At 38.3% G+C, this 17,331-nt stretch overlaps 1 protein-coding gene across 3 annotated transcripts; it reads left to right on the plus strand.

The window, feature by feature from the left end:
* Window positions 1-2,082: 2,082 nt before the first annotated feature.
* Window positions 2,083-10,472, plus strand: LOC137139192 (ras-related protein Rab-7L1-like). 3 transcript variants are annotated; one of them, XM_067526118.1, is made up of 5 exons: window positions 2,083-3,782; window positions 4,918-4,989; window positions 5,073-5,254; window positions 5,724-5,845; window positions 9,078-10,472. In XM_067526118.1, the coding sequence occupies exons 1-5, from the start codon at window positions 3,665-3,667 to the stop codon at window positions 9,199-9,201; spliced, it is 618 nt and encodes a 205-aa protein (XP_067382219.1). In that variant the 5' UTR covers window positions 2,083-3,664; the 3' UTR covers window positions 9,202-10,472. The 3 variants fall into 3 exon arrangements, with proteins under 3 accessions (XP_067382219.1, XP_067382217.1, XP_067382218.1); XM_067526116.1 differs by having other exon boundaries at window positions 6,749-9,170; XM_067526117.1 differs by lacking the exon at window positions 4,918-4,989 and having other exon boundaries at window positions 6,749-9,170.
* The last annotated feature ends 6,859 nt before the right edge of the window (window positions 10,473-17,331 follow it).

The following is a 17,331-nucleotide window of genomic DNA, read 5'->3' on the forward strand; positions in this document are numbered from 1 at the left end:
TTCAAGTTGTTCTACCATGGGTCAGATAGGAAGAGAAATGGAGTAGGAGTTATACTGAAAGAGGAGTTTGTGACGAATGTTCTAGAGGTGAAAAGAGTATCAGACAGGTTGATGAGTCTGAAGCTGGAAGTTGAAGGGGTGATGTTCAATGTTGTGAGTGGTTATGCCCCACAGGTAGGATGTGAGTTAGAAGAGAAGGAGAAATTCTGGAGTGAGTTTCTTTCAGAAGAGGCAGGAACATAGGGTGATGTACAAGAGTGGAGGTAGAAGCACTCAGGTAGACTACATCTTGTGTAGATGTTGTAATCTGAAAGAGATTAGTGACTGTAAAGCATTGGTAGGGGAGAGTGTAGCCAGACAACACAGGATGATGGTGTGTAAAATGATGCTGGTGGTAAGGAAGATGAAGAGGACTAAGGCAGAGCAGAGGACGAAGTGGTGGAAGTTGAAAAAGGAAGAATGTTGTGTAGTTTTCAGGGAGGAGCTGAGACAGACTCTGGGTGGTTTGGAGGTGCTTCCAGATGACTGGACTACTACAGCTAATTTGATCAGGGAGACAGGTAGGAGGGTACTCGGTGTGTCATCTGGAAAGAGGAAAGTGGACAAGGAGACTTGGTGGTGGAACGAGGAAGTTCAGGAGTGTATACAGGGAAATAGGTTAGCTAAGAAGAAGTGGGACACTGAGAGGACTGAAGACAGTAGACAGGAGTACAGGGAGATACAGCATAAGGTGAAGGTAGAGGTGGCAAAGGCCAAACAAAGAGCATATGAGGACTTGTATGCTAGGTTGGACACTAAAGAGGGAGAGGTGGATTTGTACAGGTTGGCCAGACAAAGAGATAGAGAATGGAAGGATGTGCAGCAGGTTAGTGTGATTAAAGATAAGGATGGAAATGTATTGACAGGTGCCAGGAGTGTGATGGGAAGATGGAAGGAGTACTTTGAAGAGTTGATGAACGAGGAAAATGAAAGGGAACGAAGAGTAGAAGAGGTGACTGGTGTGGAGCAGGATGTAGCAAAGATTAGTAAGAGTGAAATAAGGAGAACATTGAAGAGGATGAAGAGTGGAAAGGCAGTTGGTCCTGATGACATACCTTGTATAGTTGGGCATTTTGTATCTCTGAATCTTGTGTGTAAATCTATCCATATATAATGCACTCAAAGTATCCAACAATGCAACACTAAAAGTAGAATACATATCAATTCAATTCAACTTTATTTATATAGTGCCAATTCATAACAAAGTAATCTCAAGGCACTTTACAGAATAAAATCAAGACTATAAAGATATATAGAGAGAACCCAACAATCTCACAATGCAGTTCTCCCTATTGTGGAGAAGAAAAAATTACCATCACGTGACAATGACGCATCGTAAGTTGTTGCACAGTTAAGTGTCCAAAATGTAAATTCACTGCTCCCTTTTCAGTGAATTGGTTAGTGAACATTATATAAGGAGTAGGGACTGATTGAGTAAGGGGTGATTTTGGACACAGTCTATATATTCCAATTTTAATTCACTCCAATTCAGTGTTGAATTGTGGGATACTTTAAGTTCACTATATAATGGACAGAGTTACACACTCATTCAGACACTACTACAAAATGGCAAAGACACTATACAGTGAGTAGATGGTTTCGGATACAGCTGTTCAACCTTTTCTTGAAGTCAACATGATATGAATTCATTATTTATTTATTCATTTGGCTTGTTTATGTAATGCTGATTATAAAAACATACTCGACTGAGCTACAACAAACTTCTTATGGCATCAGATAATGGACTAGTCTCTATACTTGTTCTGTTAGATCTTAGTGCTGCATTCGATACCGTTGATCACAACATTTTATTTCGGACATGAAATGGGGATTAAAGGAACTGCACTAGGTTGGTTTAAACCTAATCTATCTGATAGATTTCAATTTGTCCATGTTAATGATGAATCCTCCATGCACACAAAGGTTAGCTATGGAGTTCCACAAGGCTCCGTGTTGGGACCAATACTTTTTACTTTATATATGTCTCCTTTAGGCAACATTATTAGAAAACACTTCATAAATTTCAACTGCTATGCTGATGATACCCAACTATATTTATCTATGGAACAAGACGAAAAAAATCAGTTAATCAAGCTTCAAGCATGTCTACAAGACATAAAGGCCTGGATGTCCCACAATTTTTTACTTTTAAACTCAGACAAAACTGAAGTCATAGTATTTGGGCCCCAAAATCCCAGAAATATGATGTCCAACCATATCATTACTCTAGATGGCATAACTCTGGCCACCAGTACTACTGCAAGGAACCTTGGAGTTATTTTTGACCAGGATTTGTCCTTTACCTCACATATAAAACAAATCTCTAGAACAGCCTTCTTCCACTTACGGAACATTGCCAAAATTAGGAGCATCCTGTCTCAAAGCTATGCCGAAAAACTGGTCCATGCATTTGTTACCTCTAGGTTGGACTACTGTAATTCCCTACTTTCAGGATGCCCCAGTAACCCCCTAAAGAGCCTGCAATTAATCCAAAATGCTGCAGCAAGAGTGCTGACTGGAATTAGCAAGAGAGATCATATTACACCTTCCACCATTAAATCTAAAATAGCTAGATTTAGCTCTCTCACCCCACAATTGTCACCACTGTATGACATTAATTCTGTGTGTTTTCCCCCGTAGTTCTCTTTCTCCCTCTCTCTGTCTCTTTCTGCAGGTGTCCCCAGCTTTGGAGCTGTGTGTTTTCCAGTGTGCAGCTACTGGTCCTACCAATCTGCCCGATCTTTTGTTGTTGGTTTTGTTGCTCTTTTTCTTTTCTCTCTTCACTTTCCACTCACCCCAACCGATCAAGGCAGATGGCCGCCCACCCTGAGCCTGGTTCTGCTGGAGGTTTCTTCTGTTAAAAGGAGTTTTTTCTCTCCACTGTTGTCTAGGGCTTGCTCAAGGGGGAATTGTTGGATTCTCTCTATACATCTTTATAGTCTTGACTTTATTCTGTAAAGTGCCTTGAGATGACTTTGTTGTGAATTGGCACTATATAAATAAAGTTGAATTGAATTACATCTGCATCACTCTGATTTTACTAAGTAACTGCAGTTCCTGTTGCAAATGTAAACGTGTCTGATAACTATTTTAAACTGTGAAGATCAGTAGTGTGGAAGAAAGAGGAAGATTAACCAAAGTGGGCTTAAAATCAATAACAGTTTCCTGTTGTGTGAAGGCGTGGTTTATGTCTCTGAACTATTTATGACCTAAGGCAACTTCCTTCCAGAAACCAAATGCAATGTGCGACACGGAGAGCAGGACAGGCAGCCTTGTTTGAATTACGATTAGGGAAACATGTTTTAGGTTTAGATTTTGCACAGTTTAGCGAAAGAATGGTGTTTTAAGAATTATTTAGGGCTTGGAGGCATGGAGTTGTATTACATAAATACATGATGATAAATTGAATAGGTTTGGTTAAAATCTACAGTCTGAAAAGCTTTTAAGATATTCAGGAAAAGGGTTGAAGTAAGGTAACTGCAGGAGGGTTATGGCTGAGAATTTGTCCAGTTTCAAGTAAAGGATCTGCTCATAAAGCATATTTCTTGACTGGGGTTTGAACTTTCAACCACTCATACTTTTTCGTGTCGGAAATTCTCACGCTCTTGTCTGAAGGAAGGCACTGATGAACGAGCAGCTGATGAAAATCCTGATCATTGGTGATGGCAATGTTGGGAAATCCTCTTTTGTGCATCGTTATGTTAACGGACAGTTCAACAAGACATACAAGATGACAGTGGGAGGTATTGCTGCTTTTCCTTAGTGATCTGTGGAAAAATGTGACTTAACAGGATCCTAATCATGTTTGATGGACGTGCCTGTGTGTGTGTGCGCCTGTGTCTGTGTGTGTAGGTGTGTGTGCTGGGTGGAGCATACAACTTTTTGGCACTCAACTTCCTTTTGGTCCTAATGTAAATGATTTAAAATTTTTAATAAAGAATGATTTAAGGCTAGATTTACGTAGGTTAAAGTTCCGATTTTTAATGTTTGTCTAAATAGAAACTTGAGTAATATATATGCCTCTAACTGAGCCTTTGTTTTTCTGTTTTTATTATCAACAACCCAAAAGCAACAAATTGTGAATGGATAGCCCAATGACTCCTACTTAAAATACCATAAACTAAAACTGACTTTTTACAAACATTTTATTACTCCTGTAAGGTCGGACTCATTGAACAGCAATGGCAGCAGGGCGTATTGGCTAATAAATGTTTTTAGGCTCGTTCAATAGGTAAGAGCATCAGGCTGGGATGTAGAAGTCAGCTGTGCACACTTTAGCTAAATTTAATGTTAGCATGCTAATATACTAAGCTAAAATGGATAATAAGATGATATAACATAGTCAAGGATTTAGATATTTATGTATAAAGAAATCGATATTTAATATAATATATATTATTCATATTTGGCCAAATTTCCTGTTAATGGTGACAATTTCTATAATTTATAAACTTCCCTGTTCATTCTGCCTGATAACTAGCTTTGTGTGTATTGTTTATGGGAGTGTACAGGTGAATGCACATGTATACAGGGTGTGTGGTGGGACTGCAAAAGGCTCTCTGGCTCTGAACAGTTTAGAGGCACAGATTACTGGAGTACAGGTTTGGTGCTCTAGTAAAGATTTACAACAGCAATACAGTTCTCAGTGGTCTATACGACTAACCTGTGGTAACCTGTCAGCTCTGTTTACCATGGTGAGCTGAAACTTAGAGAGGAGTGAAAGTCAAGAATATATGGGGAAATTTTTACTTCTTTTCACATTTTCATATTCTAACAAAAATAGATTTCTGGTTTAGCTTTGTTGCATTTCTTTCACTTCTCACTTCCTCTTATCTCTTTTTCTTTTGCCAACTGACTGTATTTCCTCTATTTGTTTAGTGGACTTTTCTGTGAAACTCCTGCACTGGTCAGACAATAAAAAAGTCAGACTGCAGTTGTGGGATGTTGCAGGTACACAAAAATTTTCAGCAGAAAGAAATACATAATTAGATGGAAATGTATATAGATGGATGAAACAAGTTTCCTCCCTTCAGGCCAGGAACGTTTCATATCCATGACCAGGATCTATTATAAAGGTGCATTGGGTTGCGTTGTGATGTTTGATGTCACCAGTTCATCCAGCTTCCTCAGCTGTCGCCAGTGGAAACAGGACCTGGACAACAAGGCCATGCTGTCCAACGGAAACACCATCCCCTGTGTCCTACTGGCCAACAAGGTGATTCGGTGCATTAAACTGATGAATGATACATGCAGCAATGAAAACCTTCTGGCTCAGTATTTATAAAATACAATGAGCTGTTAGTTTGTATGGCTGCATGCAACTTCAGCTTCTCAACATTTTAAGACATTTTCAGAGTCCATTGAAAAGAACCATCACCTAAAGCTAAGGTTATAAGTATATATGATTTTGGGGCTTTTGTATGCCCAGAGTGAAGACAGATGGGCATTCAGTACAATAAAGGTTTCCCAGTGAATTTCAAACCATAGATGTTGCAGCTACAGATATTTAGCATAACTTTTCAAGACATGCAAATTATTTCAAGATAATAACAAATTGTTATGCCAGAGAAAGCTAATTTAGTTTAGCAGGAAAAACATAAAAAATCATTAATGTGAAAAGGGCAAAGCAGCTTGTAACTTAACGAGGAAAGAATAACAATTACTTCCTGTCTTCCTGTTTGCAGTGTGACCTCTCTCAGCGGGTCGTGTCAGCAGACAGCATTGACAGGTTCAGTAAGGCCAATGGCTTCATTACATGGATGGAGATTTCAGTCAAAGAAAACAAGAACATTGGAGAGGCAATGAGGTAACATGAGCATCAAAAACCAGGTGGAGAATTCATGAAATGGGGTAGATGGGAGAGTGACAAAACACAGACGTTCTAGACGATACACCATCTGTCCCATTTGCTATCTTTAGGCATTGTTGTGTGTCTTTTAACTCACATCATGATATTTAACTAACCCTAACCTTGTTGTTGTTTGCCTAAAGCAATTTCTCTTTTTTTCTTTTTAACGTGCAAGAGGTGATAATTGTACCATGTCTTTATTATTGAGTTCATAATTCACACCAGTATAACTCCACCACCCGCTAAGTCTTAGACTTAGTCATAGACTTAAGTCTAGGCACTTTGAAACATTGTCTTTGTTTCATCAGGTGAGTGTGCGCATTCCTTCTGCATCCTTAATGACAAAAATTATTGTTTTATCAATATTTCTTAATTTTCGGTGTCATTTTTCTCAGCTCTTTCTGTGTGTCCTCTGTTGGGTTACTTGCATCCTTATTTTTAAAAAGGTTTGGGTCTCTGTTACATTCAGTTTCTTGTTTTTTATTTCTTCTGTGTAGACTGAGAATGAGAATATTTTGCCTCATGACACTTCTTTGTCTCCAGAAACAACATCAATTCTACTAATCATTCATCCTAGAAAGTGTGCAAACTCTCTCTTTAATAAATTGACTTTTTGACAACATACAGTTATAAATCATAAAACAATACAGGCTCAAGCAAAACAGAGCATAAAGGATTTACGAATTTAACAGAACATAATCATGTAAGAAAAAATATAGGCAGTACAACAGGCAGTTGCATATAAAGGCCCTTGGCTCATTTCTTCGTGATGGGTTGCAGGTAAAGAAAATATGTATTACATAGGGGTTAAATCTTCTGATGAAATTAGTAAAGGAATTCCACATTTATTTTATTTATCAGAAGAGCCACACAAAATGAATCTTCATTAGTCAAGTTCGAGATTCTGCATCTCCTCCCTCACCCACTGATCCCAGCTAGTACGGTGAGTATCAGTCTTCAAGGTCATGAAATTTGTTATTTAGTTTTAGTTCCTGAAGGAGCTCTGTCATTATTTACCATTAGCCCATTGCCTACTATCAGGCACATGTGTTCATTTGTGATGACATTATAGTCATTCAGCCCTCCTGGTAGCACCCTCAGCCAATTATAGCTGCAGTCTTTAGCAGCAAAAAAAATATCCATATTGAAAAGAAATTACTAGTGTTATGTAAAGAACACTGTAAGTTATTAATCATATAAGTATCATTGTGTGTTGTCATGGTTTGGCTGACCAAAACCAGCAGAAAAAAAGAAAAACATTTTCAGCCTGACATAGAGATATCTTGGTAACAAAAATATTCTCTGATCCTTGAATCTCTCCAGACTCTCTGGAAAAAGCTCCACCACAGATGCAACATGGTCTATTTGCTCCTGGATGCATCAAGTTCTGTTCAATTCAATTTCAATTCAATTCAACTTTATTTATATAGCACCAATTCACAACAAAGTCATCTCAGGGCACTTTACAGAATAAAGTCAAGATTATAAAGATGTATAGAGAGAACCCAACAATTCCCCCTGGAGCAAGCCATAGGCAACAGTGGAGAGGAGCTCAGTGCATTGGGGGGTGGGTCCCCCAGCAGTCTAAGCCTATGGCAGCATAACTATAACTAACTATATGCTTTATTAAAGAGGAAGGTTTCAAGCCTAGACTTAAAAGTAGAGAGGGTGTCTGCTTCCCGAATCTGAACTGGGAGCTGGTTCCACAGAGGAGCTTGATAGCTAAAGGCTCTACCTCCCATCCTACTTTTGGAAATTCTGGGAACCACAAGTAGGCCTGCATTCTGAGATCGAAGTGGTCTACTGGGATGATATGGTGCTATGAGGTCTTCTATATATGATGGAGCCTGACCATTCAGAGCTTTATATGTAAGAAGCAGGGTTTTAAATGCTATTCTAAATTTAATGGGAAGCCAATGGAGAGAAGCTAGTGAAGGTGAAATATGATCTCTCTTGCTAGTTCCGGTCAGCACTCTTGCTGCAGCATTTTGGATTAATTGCAGGCTCTTTAGGGAGTTACTGGGGCAGTTACTTTCGGCATCACTTTGAGACAGGATGCTTCTTGTTGCCTACTATCACTCTCAAGATCTATGCATTTATACATTATATGTTTCATTTCTTATGTTTTCAAGTCTTCATTGTACTCCTGTTGTGAGTGTGAGTGTGCCTTGTTTGCCATATCTACCTGCTTGGTTATTGCCGGGGTACAATCTTGGTGGATGATTCCGATCTTTTCTCTTCATAGTGGAAGCCTGAAAAATTTATATTTCTCAACTCTCTATGCAGAGTAGTATTTATATATAATTTCAGCTGATAATTCTGCCAAGGTGGCCTCATTGTAAATAGATCTCCTCTGCTACTGTGAGTAACTCTCTGGCCATCTCAGGTGTTGTTTATGCTCCTTTTCCTTTTTTCTTCCATATACCAGAGCTCAGTGTTTAAGTACTGTAGGACTGGTTAAAGATAAATACTGGGAATTGTCGTTCCTAGCAAAAACTGTGCAAAAGTACGTGTAAAATAAGTAAAAATACAGGAGCTATCAGGACCCGAATCAAATTATGAGTCCTTGAGAAACAGCCTGTTCTCATTCCCAAGGGCTAAAAAATTGCTGCTTTGGCCAGTTCCTTCTACATTATATGCTGATGCTTAGGGTACCCGTTTATTTCAGTGACTCTCCAATATTTGACACCTAAAGCAATGACTATAGTGAAAAAGGAAGGTAGGGAGGTTGATGGTACGACAAGCCAAAGGACTTTACCAAAGAAGATTAATGTGTAATTTTAGTGCGAGATGCTGTATGCTTCAATGATGCAGTTTTTGTGTGTGTATAAAGTTGTTCCCGTGACGTCAAATAGTGGCTCTTCTGCAGTGTCCAATAATAATCTGATGTTGTGGCATAAGAATGTGTTGTGAGAAAGGATGTCTGGCCAAAATATTAAAACCACTTCTCCTTATAATGCACTCCAGTACAACTCCACTAGCCACTTTGACCTCAATAACAAACACATAGTAGAATTATCACCTTTCTGACAGTGACTTTAAAAACTGAGAAAATATAACCTTGCAAAAGTAGAATACAATGATAGAGCAACTGTTTTGGATTGCATGAAATTGCACAGGTGGTCACGCCTGATCACTGTATAAATTTTATATATTACATTTTTTTATTTATATATTTTTTCTGTTTCAGGAGATTGGTAGAAGAAATTCTGTCAGTACAGTCCAGTCTGGACCAGCTACATCCTGCACTTCAAGACAGTGGAAATTCTACTTTAGACTCAGAGTGCAACAGCAAAAGTGCACGCTGCTGCTAATATGCTGTAAAAACTGAGATGGGCATGAAATAATATCTACTAATAGCATTTGTTTACATTTTAAAATTTCAGTAAATTATTTGAATTTTACTTTTGTTAGTCCAATGTTTTCCAATGGAGTAGATTTTAAGTAAGCAATAATCAAAGATAAAAACTGTAATTTATTTAACTTATACTACTGTGATACTGTTTAATTACAGCACCATTTTTTTTTAAAAAGTAGAGACGGTTTAAAACATAAATAATAGCTGAATGCAATGATTTGCAAATCTCAATAGAATATAAACAACATATCAGATGTTGAAACTTTGAAATTTTAGAATTTAATGTAAAAAAAAAAGTACAAACTTTGAGTTTGATGGCATCAACACATCAGGGATCAGGGCAATGTTTACCGTTGTCTAGCATTCCCTCTTTTAACTTTCTGTAAAGGTCTGGGAAGTGAGGAGACCAGTTACTGGAGTTTTATGAGCGGAATGGTGTCCCATTCTAGCTGCTCAATAGTCTAGGGCCTTTGTTTCTGGATTTTTTTTTTTTTTCTTTTATGATGGTCCAAATGCACCGGAATCTGCTCATCTTTACATTCGAGAGGTGTTGCCTCTCTGAAATGCTCCTTTTATACCCAGTCATGTTACTGACCTGTTGCCAATTGACCTAATTAAGTGTTAATAAAGCCTTTTGTTGCTCCTGTTCCAGTTTTTTTGAGATGTTATGCTGCCATCAAATTCAAAATGAGCTAATATTTTCCATGAAATGGTAAAATGTTTCAGTAAATGTTTCAATGTTTCAGTGTTTCAGTTTCAATATCTAATCTGTTGTTTATGTTCTATTGTGAATAAAATATGGGTTAATGAGATTTCCATCTGTTTTTATTTACATTTAACACATCGTCCCAACTTTATTTGAATTGGGGTTGTATAATCAACTTCCACTACAGAGAGTGATCTGTAATTGCTGATCTAAGTTTAAATTCATTAATATTAAACAACACATGAAAGTAGCCCATTAGCTATGACGCAAATTAAATGCCATATCCAGTCCAATCATCATCATCATTATTATCCAACTTCAACTTCACTGCAGAAAAACCACAAGCTTCCCATCTTAATTACAACATGAATTATCTCCAGGAGAAATCTACCTGGGGGATTTAGGTTTCCTTAATTCCTCTACCCCAGTCTCAGAAACTAGCTTCCCTTTTTTCATGACACGTAAGATATCAGCTTTGGAGGGAAAGCCGACTGTAACCTTGTTACTTATCTCGATGTAAATGCACTGATTGAGTTCTAGGCTTGTCAAAGCAAATGGGTTGTGACAATGCAATGTTAGTACATATTGATTAAGTTGCAAATAATGACTTTTTTGCTTATATTGACATGTGCCACAATTCCTGAATATTAAGAGTTTAAACAGTCAAGATAATCGAGATCTCAAATCTGTAAATTTTCAGGGGGCCTTGGAGAAACAAGCTTGCTCTGACAACAGATTTATTGATTTATTAGATGTATTGTTTTACTTCTCACGTCAATAAATAAGCCAGAGAGGGGGGCTGGTGGTTCAGTGGTAGAGCATTGGGTTGGGATGCAGAAGGCTGCGGGTTTGAATACCACCCAGGTTTGTATTAAAGATGTAACTAGCTGCAGTGTAAAGCTGTAAATAATTGTTCTGATTTGGGTGACAGAAAAAGGAAGAGCACGGGGAATATGGTCTGTGCAGCTGCCAAGTCACCTCCTCCATCACACTGGGTCAAACACATGGCAGCCCTGTGCTAACCAAGGCAATGTTCATGTAGATGCCTTGCTAAGTAAAGTACTTGACACTGTTGCCCCTCTAAAAAAGAAGGCAGTAAATCAGAAGAGGCTATATCTGTGGTATAGTTCACAAACTCGCAAATTAAAACAGGCAACACACAAGTTAGAAAGGAAGTGGCATTCCACTAATTTTGAAGATTCACACTTGGCCTGGAAAAACTGTTTAATAATGTACCAAAAACCTCAGAACAGCATATTATTCATCATTAATAGAGGAAAACAAAAACAACACCCGGTTTCTTTTCACAATTGTAGCCAGGCTGACTAAGGGCCATAGCTCTGTTGAGCCTAGTATTCACTTAACTCTGAGCAGCAATGATTTCATGATATTCTTTACGAAAAGAAATTAGGGAAAGAATTCATCAGATCCTCCCCCCAAATATTACAGATAGATCCTCATGTACAACAGTGCTAGAATCATCAATGAGGCCCGTATCCCTCTTAGACTGCTTTTTACCCATATACCTTGCTGAGATAACTTATTATTAAATTAACAATATGTCTGCTAGACCCTATTCCAACTAAACTGCTTAAGGAAGCTTTACCCTTAATAGACACGTTAGTATTAGATATCGTCAATCTATCTTTAGAAACAGGCTATGTACCACGGGCCTATAAGGTAGCTGTAATTAAACCACTACTTACAACATTTTATTACAGCAACTGGAACATGAAATTGGGATTAAAGGAAAGCGCTATATAAGTGCAGACCATTTACCATTTACCATTTAACTGCACTAGGTTCTATCTGATAGATTTCAATTTGTTCATGTTAATGATGAATCCTTGCACACAAAGGTTCCACAAGTTCCAATACGTTTTACTTTATATATGTGTCCTTTTGGCATCATCATTAGAAAACACTAGATAAATTCCCATTGCTGTGCTGATGATACCCAGCTATATCTATCTATGGAACCAGATTAAAAAAATCAATTAATCAATCTTCAAGGATGTCTACAAGACATAAAGGCCTGGATGTCCCACAATTTCTTACTTCTAAACTCAGACAAAACTGAAGTCATAGTACTTGGGCCTGAAAATCTCAGAAATATGTTGTCTTACCATATCATTAGTATAGATGGCAGCGCTTTGTCCTCCAGTACTATCCAAGGAACCTCAGAGTGATTTGTGACCTGGATTTGACCTTTACATTAAACTTCTTCTTCTTCTTTTCCTTTCGGCTGCTCCCTTTCAGGGGTCGCCACAGCGAATCATGTGCCTCCATCTAACTCTATCCTCTGCATCCTCTTCACTCACACCAACTAACTTCATGTCCTCCCTCACTCCATCCATAAATCTCCTCTTTGGTCTTCCTCTAGACGTCCTGCCTGGCAGCTCCAACCTCAGCATCCTTCTACCGATATATTCACAGTTTCTCCTCTGAACATGTCCAAACCACCTCAATCTGGCCTCTCTGATTTTATCTCCAAAACATCTAACATGAGCTGTCCCTCTGATGTACTCATTCCTGATCCTGTCCATCCTCGTCACTCCCAAAGAGAACCTCAACATCTTAAGCTCTGCTACCTCCAGCTCTGCCTCCTGTCTTTTCTTCAGTGCCACTGTCTCTAAGCCGAACAACATTGCTGGTCTCACCACCGTCTTGAACACCTTTCCTTTCATTCTCGCTGATACTCTTTTATCACACATTTGACCTTTACATTAAACAAAGCCTGCAATTAATCCAAAATGCTACAGCAAGAGTGCTGACTGGAATTAGCAAGAGAGATCCTATTTCTTCTTCATTAGCTCCCCATTAAATCTAGCATCTATAGAATTTAAAACACTGCTTCTTACATATAAAGCTCTAAATGGTCATTCTAAAAGACCTCTTAGTATCAAACATCACAGTAGAATGCAGGCCTACTCATGATTCCAAAGGTAGAATGGGAGGAAAAGCCTTTAGCTATCACGCTCCTCTCCTTGGAACTAGCTCCCAGTTCAGATTCTACTTTTAAGTCTAGGCTTAAAACCTTCCTCTTTGATAAAGTTTATACTTAGTTATAGTCATGCTGCTATAGGCTTAGACTGTTGGGGGACCCATCCCAATGCACTGAGCTCCTTTCCTTCTCCTCTCCTCTCACCCCACAATTGTCACCCATGTATGTCATTAACTATGTAAATGTTCTGCACTTATATAGGACTTTTCTTCCTATTGGCAATTAAAGCGCTTTACACTGCTTCTTATTTACCCATTCACACTCACAATCACACACACTCATACACTGATGGGGGAGCTGCTATGCAGCTGGCCAACACTCACCGGGAGCAACTAAGTTGGGGTTCAGTGTCTTGAATCCTGTTGAATCCTAAGAATGAAATTCGTGTGTGTAGTCTGTCTTTTGTTTGCTGAATTTACTTTAATACCAAAATTAGGTAAACCAAACTGGCAGATTTAGTTTTTAATCAAATAGTGTGTCACAGCCACTAGTGCTGAAAAAGCACAAAGTTTAGTAACGAAAACAGAAAAACTGAGCATTTTGCATTTTTTTTTTTTTTGTCCTATGAGATTTTGTTCAAACAGGCACCAAAGGATCATTTAGAGACAGCAAAATTTAAGAGACCACAAGGCTTATTATAATGTTAAAACCTAAATATTATAACACTATATAGAATGCACTAACAATTTTTTTGCACTGAAATGAACATAAGCATGATCTGTAGTGTGCATAGGTTATATTTGTTCCTATGAACAAATGCCCAGTAATTTTTTTTCATTTATTCATTAAATTTAAGGGGTTTTGCTGAATAAGAAAATGTTCTTTCATGAAGCTCAATATATGGATTGAACAACTAAGTTGGTGGTTCAGCTTCTTGCTCAAGGACACTTTGACATTGTGATCGATTGTGTGAGATTGGTGGATGACCGCTCTACCAATCCATGAAATGCCTCTCTACTTGCATCCACTTTTGCCTTTTCATTGACTTGTGCACTCTAGCCACCTCTTTGACGGACTCCATGTTCAAACTAAACACGGGGTGATTCTAGAAAAAAGGTCATGTTCTCTTTAGAACACAATAGTTTAGTAGTTCACGATGCCTCATTCATATTATTTGCAGCTCACACTGGATCAGCAGGTACACTACAAGTGCACTTCAATGCACCTCTCACTGTTAATGTTCTCTTTGCTACAATACTGTTCATTCTCTTTATAACTGAGTTAGAGGAAGGCTGGAGCATGTGACTGTGACTCACTCGTCTACACACACACACACACACACACTCACATGCTGTAATCCTGGAAAACCTTCAAAAATAGGCTGTTAGAATAAAATGTTGGACAGGTGGACATTTGTCACCATGCATCACCTATAATCTTATTTCTGTTACTATACAGAACAATCAAGTTGGTAAGTAATGGAACAGATTTACAGTTTTTATGACATTGAGTTTAAATTTAAACAAAGCAATCACTGTGTGCTTTCAGTCTACATTGTTTGCTTAAATCTAAGGGCTTATCTCTCTGTGATTTAATTGCTCACACACTGACGTGTGCACAAGTTTTCTTCAGTGGGTCTGTAAATGGATGCCTGCTGTCTGCTTAATTTTGACAAATTGTGGTTAAACCAATTATAGCCGAGCCACCCTCTTTCCAAAATATGAGAAGTCATTGTATACATATCAAAGGATCCTATAATACAATAACATTACTAATTCTGTGTCCTAAAAATGTGATTTCTGTGCAACAAATGGTCTGCACTTACAGTATATAGCACTTTTCTACCTATTGGCACTTAAAGCACTTTACACTGCATCTTATTCACCCATTCACACTCACACACCAATGCGGGAGCTGCTATGCAGCTGGCCAACACTCACAGGGAGCAGCTAAGAGTTGAGGTTCAGTGTATTGCTCAAGGACACTTTGACATGTGACCGAAGGAGTTGGGGATTGAACCAACAACTGCGAGAATGGTAGACAACTGCTCTACCTTCCTGTGGCACAGTTGCAACAAAAAACTGTACAAAAAAATGTTACTTTAAGAAACAAGGTTGCTATAGTATATTTCAGAGTATTGTAACATAATTTCTTCTGAAGCTTAGCCGCAGCAAGACAGAATACATGTGTGTCAATGAGAGGGACCCAGGTGGAACGGTGAGGTTACAGAGAGCAGAGGTGAAGAAGGTGAAGGACTTTAAGTACTTAGGGTCAACGGTTCAGAGCAACGGTGAGTGTGGAAAAGAGGTGAAGAGGCGAGTGCAGGCAGGTTGGAACGGGTGGAGAAAAGTGTCAGGTGTGTTGTGTGATAAAAGAGTATCAGCGAGAATGAAAGGAAAGATGTTCAAGACGGTGGTGAGACCAGCGATGTTGTTCGGCTTAGAGACAGTGGCACTGAAGAACAGACAGGAGGCAGAGCTGGAGGTAGCAGAGCTTAAGATGTTGAGGTTCTCTTTGGGAGTGACGAGGATGGACAGGATCAGGAATGAGGACATCAGAGGGACAGCTCATGTTAGATGTTTTGGAGATAAAGTCAGAGAAGCCAGATTGAGGTGGTTTGGACATGTTCAGAGGAGAAACTGTGAATATATAGGTAGAAGGATGCTGAGGTTGGAACTGCCAGGCAGGAGGTCTAGAGGAAGACCAAAGAGGAGATTTATGGATGTAGTGAGGGAGGACATGAAGTTAGTTGGTGTGAGTGAAGAGGATGCAGAGGATAGAGTTAGATGGAGGTACATGATTCGCTGTGGCGACCCCTGAAAGGGAGCAGCCGAAAAGAAAAGATGATTGTAACATAATTTCTAAAGAAATTTAGAAATATGGGCTGACTCATTAAAGCAGGTCTCAGCAGGTCTCTTCACAATGTCAAAGAAAAGTGAGTTTGTGATATAATAATGAGCACAAAATATTTTGGTGATTGTCTATACTAAGAAATTTGTAAGGTCAAGTCAACAACATTAGTTTTATTTAAAAAATAATAATGAATATAAATATTTCATATGAGCATAGTCTTTTTAAGCAAATTAAGAATAAAGCGAAGCAAATGAAGAATACTGGTAGATTCTGACTCATTATTTCTAAATTAGACATATATTTGACTTAATATGATTGTTGCAACTGTTTATTAAGACTAGACTTTCTACCAGCTCTACTAAAAGGTCTCATATCTGCACAGTATACAGTGACAGAAGAAGCACTATGATTTTGTGCAATCTTTCAACATTTGACTTGAAATGCCTTACCTCCCTGCAAAAGGATGCATTCGTTAAATTTGCATTAACTACCAATTAACTAGAGTCCCTGCTCCATTTAAGACCTGATTGTAAAAGTGATTATCAGATGTCAGACCTGAAAGTAGGCTATGTGAGAATAGTGTCCAATTTAAGTTTAGAAGGCTTATCGATTGGGCATGAAGAGGGGTTTGGGTGTGTTGTGTTGAAAATGTGTTGAGTGTGTGTTTGAAAGATGACTTAGACAGAAACTAGAGAGATGACCTCTTCTGTATTTGATTTGGGATTATGATTATTCTCTAGCACTTTGTATTTTGAATTGTATATTGAACAAGGTTTAAGCAGACACCAGCGGTCCTGCTCAAAACCTAACTCCTTCAGTCTGACAGCTGACTTTGTCTCTTTAGTCCTGGAGTTGAAAATATGTACTGCTCTTGCCTAAGCCCAAGACAAATGACAATCTTTAAGTGACCAGTGTGATAAATATTGGGTATAGTAGTGACTGTGTCATCATTGGGTTTTCTTCTCCCGTTCTGTATTATCAGCAAAATCTCCAGTAATATTAGCTGAGGCTTTTTCCTCTTCTGGTTCTGATCTTGATACTCCAGCTTTCTTTCCTTCAAATTTCATTCATTCATTCTTTCTCCTATTGTTTTTATATAACTCTATGTTTAAGCTTAAAATGACAGTAGCGCACATAATACACAAGTATTTTACACATTCATAAATCTACACATATTTATGCATGTGCTGTACAAACGCATATATTAGACAATTGACATAATTGTACATATACTATAGACCTGGGAATGGATTTTGTATTCATCCAATGTTATGATCCTCTGCAAGTCAGAAAGCCCTTATTTCTGCATATAGTTATTTTTATTTTACTGTAACTGATGATCTGCAGTGAAATGATCTGTATTCAACTCTGCCCCTATACAGTAGGAGCTCTTTAGTGCGAGAAAACTAACTAACTAGTGAAAGAACACATATGCCCAGCATTATTTAACCAATTAGCTCACTTTTGACACCTTGTCATTTATTCACTTAGCGTTTAATGGTCTTTCTAAATAATTCTAATTACCTTTTATTTGGCACCTTGGCACATAATTTCCAAATCAAACAAACTAAGCCTGAAGACCA

This window comes from Channa argus, chromosome 13, assembly GCF_033026475.1.
Source record: "Channa argus isolate prfri chromosome 13, Channa argus male v1.0, whole genome shotgun sequence".
Lineage (NCBI taxonomy): Eukaryota > Metazoa > Chordata > Actinopteri > Anabantiformes > Channidae > Channa > Channa argus.

What these genes read in the sequence shown, in the direction of transcription:
- LOC137139192 (XM_067526116.1), top strand. Translation starts at nt 3,665, where the DNA reads ATGAACGAGCAGCTGATGAAAATCCTGATCATTGGTGATGGCAATGTT. An exon ending in ATACAAGATGACAGTGGGAG is followed by an intron (nt 3,783 to 4,917) that starts GTATTGCTGCTT and finishes CTATTTGTTTAG; the next exon opens with TGGACTTTTCTGTGAAACTC. An exon ending in GTGTCCTACTGGCCAACAAG is followed by an intron (nt 5,255 to 5,723) that starts GTGATTCGGTGC and finishes TCCTGTTTGCAG; the next exon opens with TGTGACCTCTCTCAGCGGGT.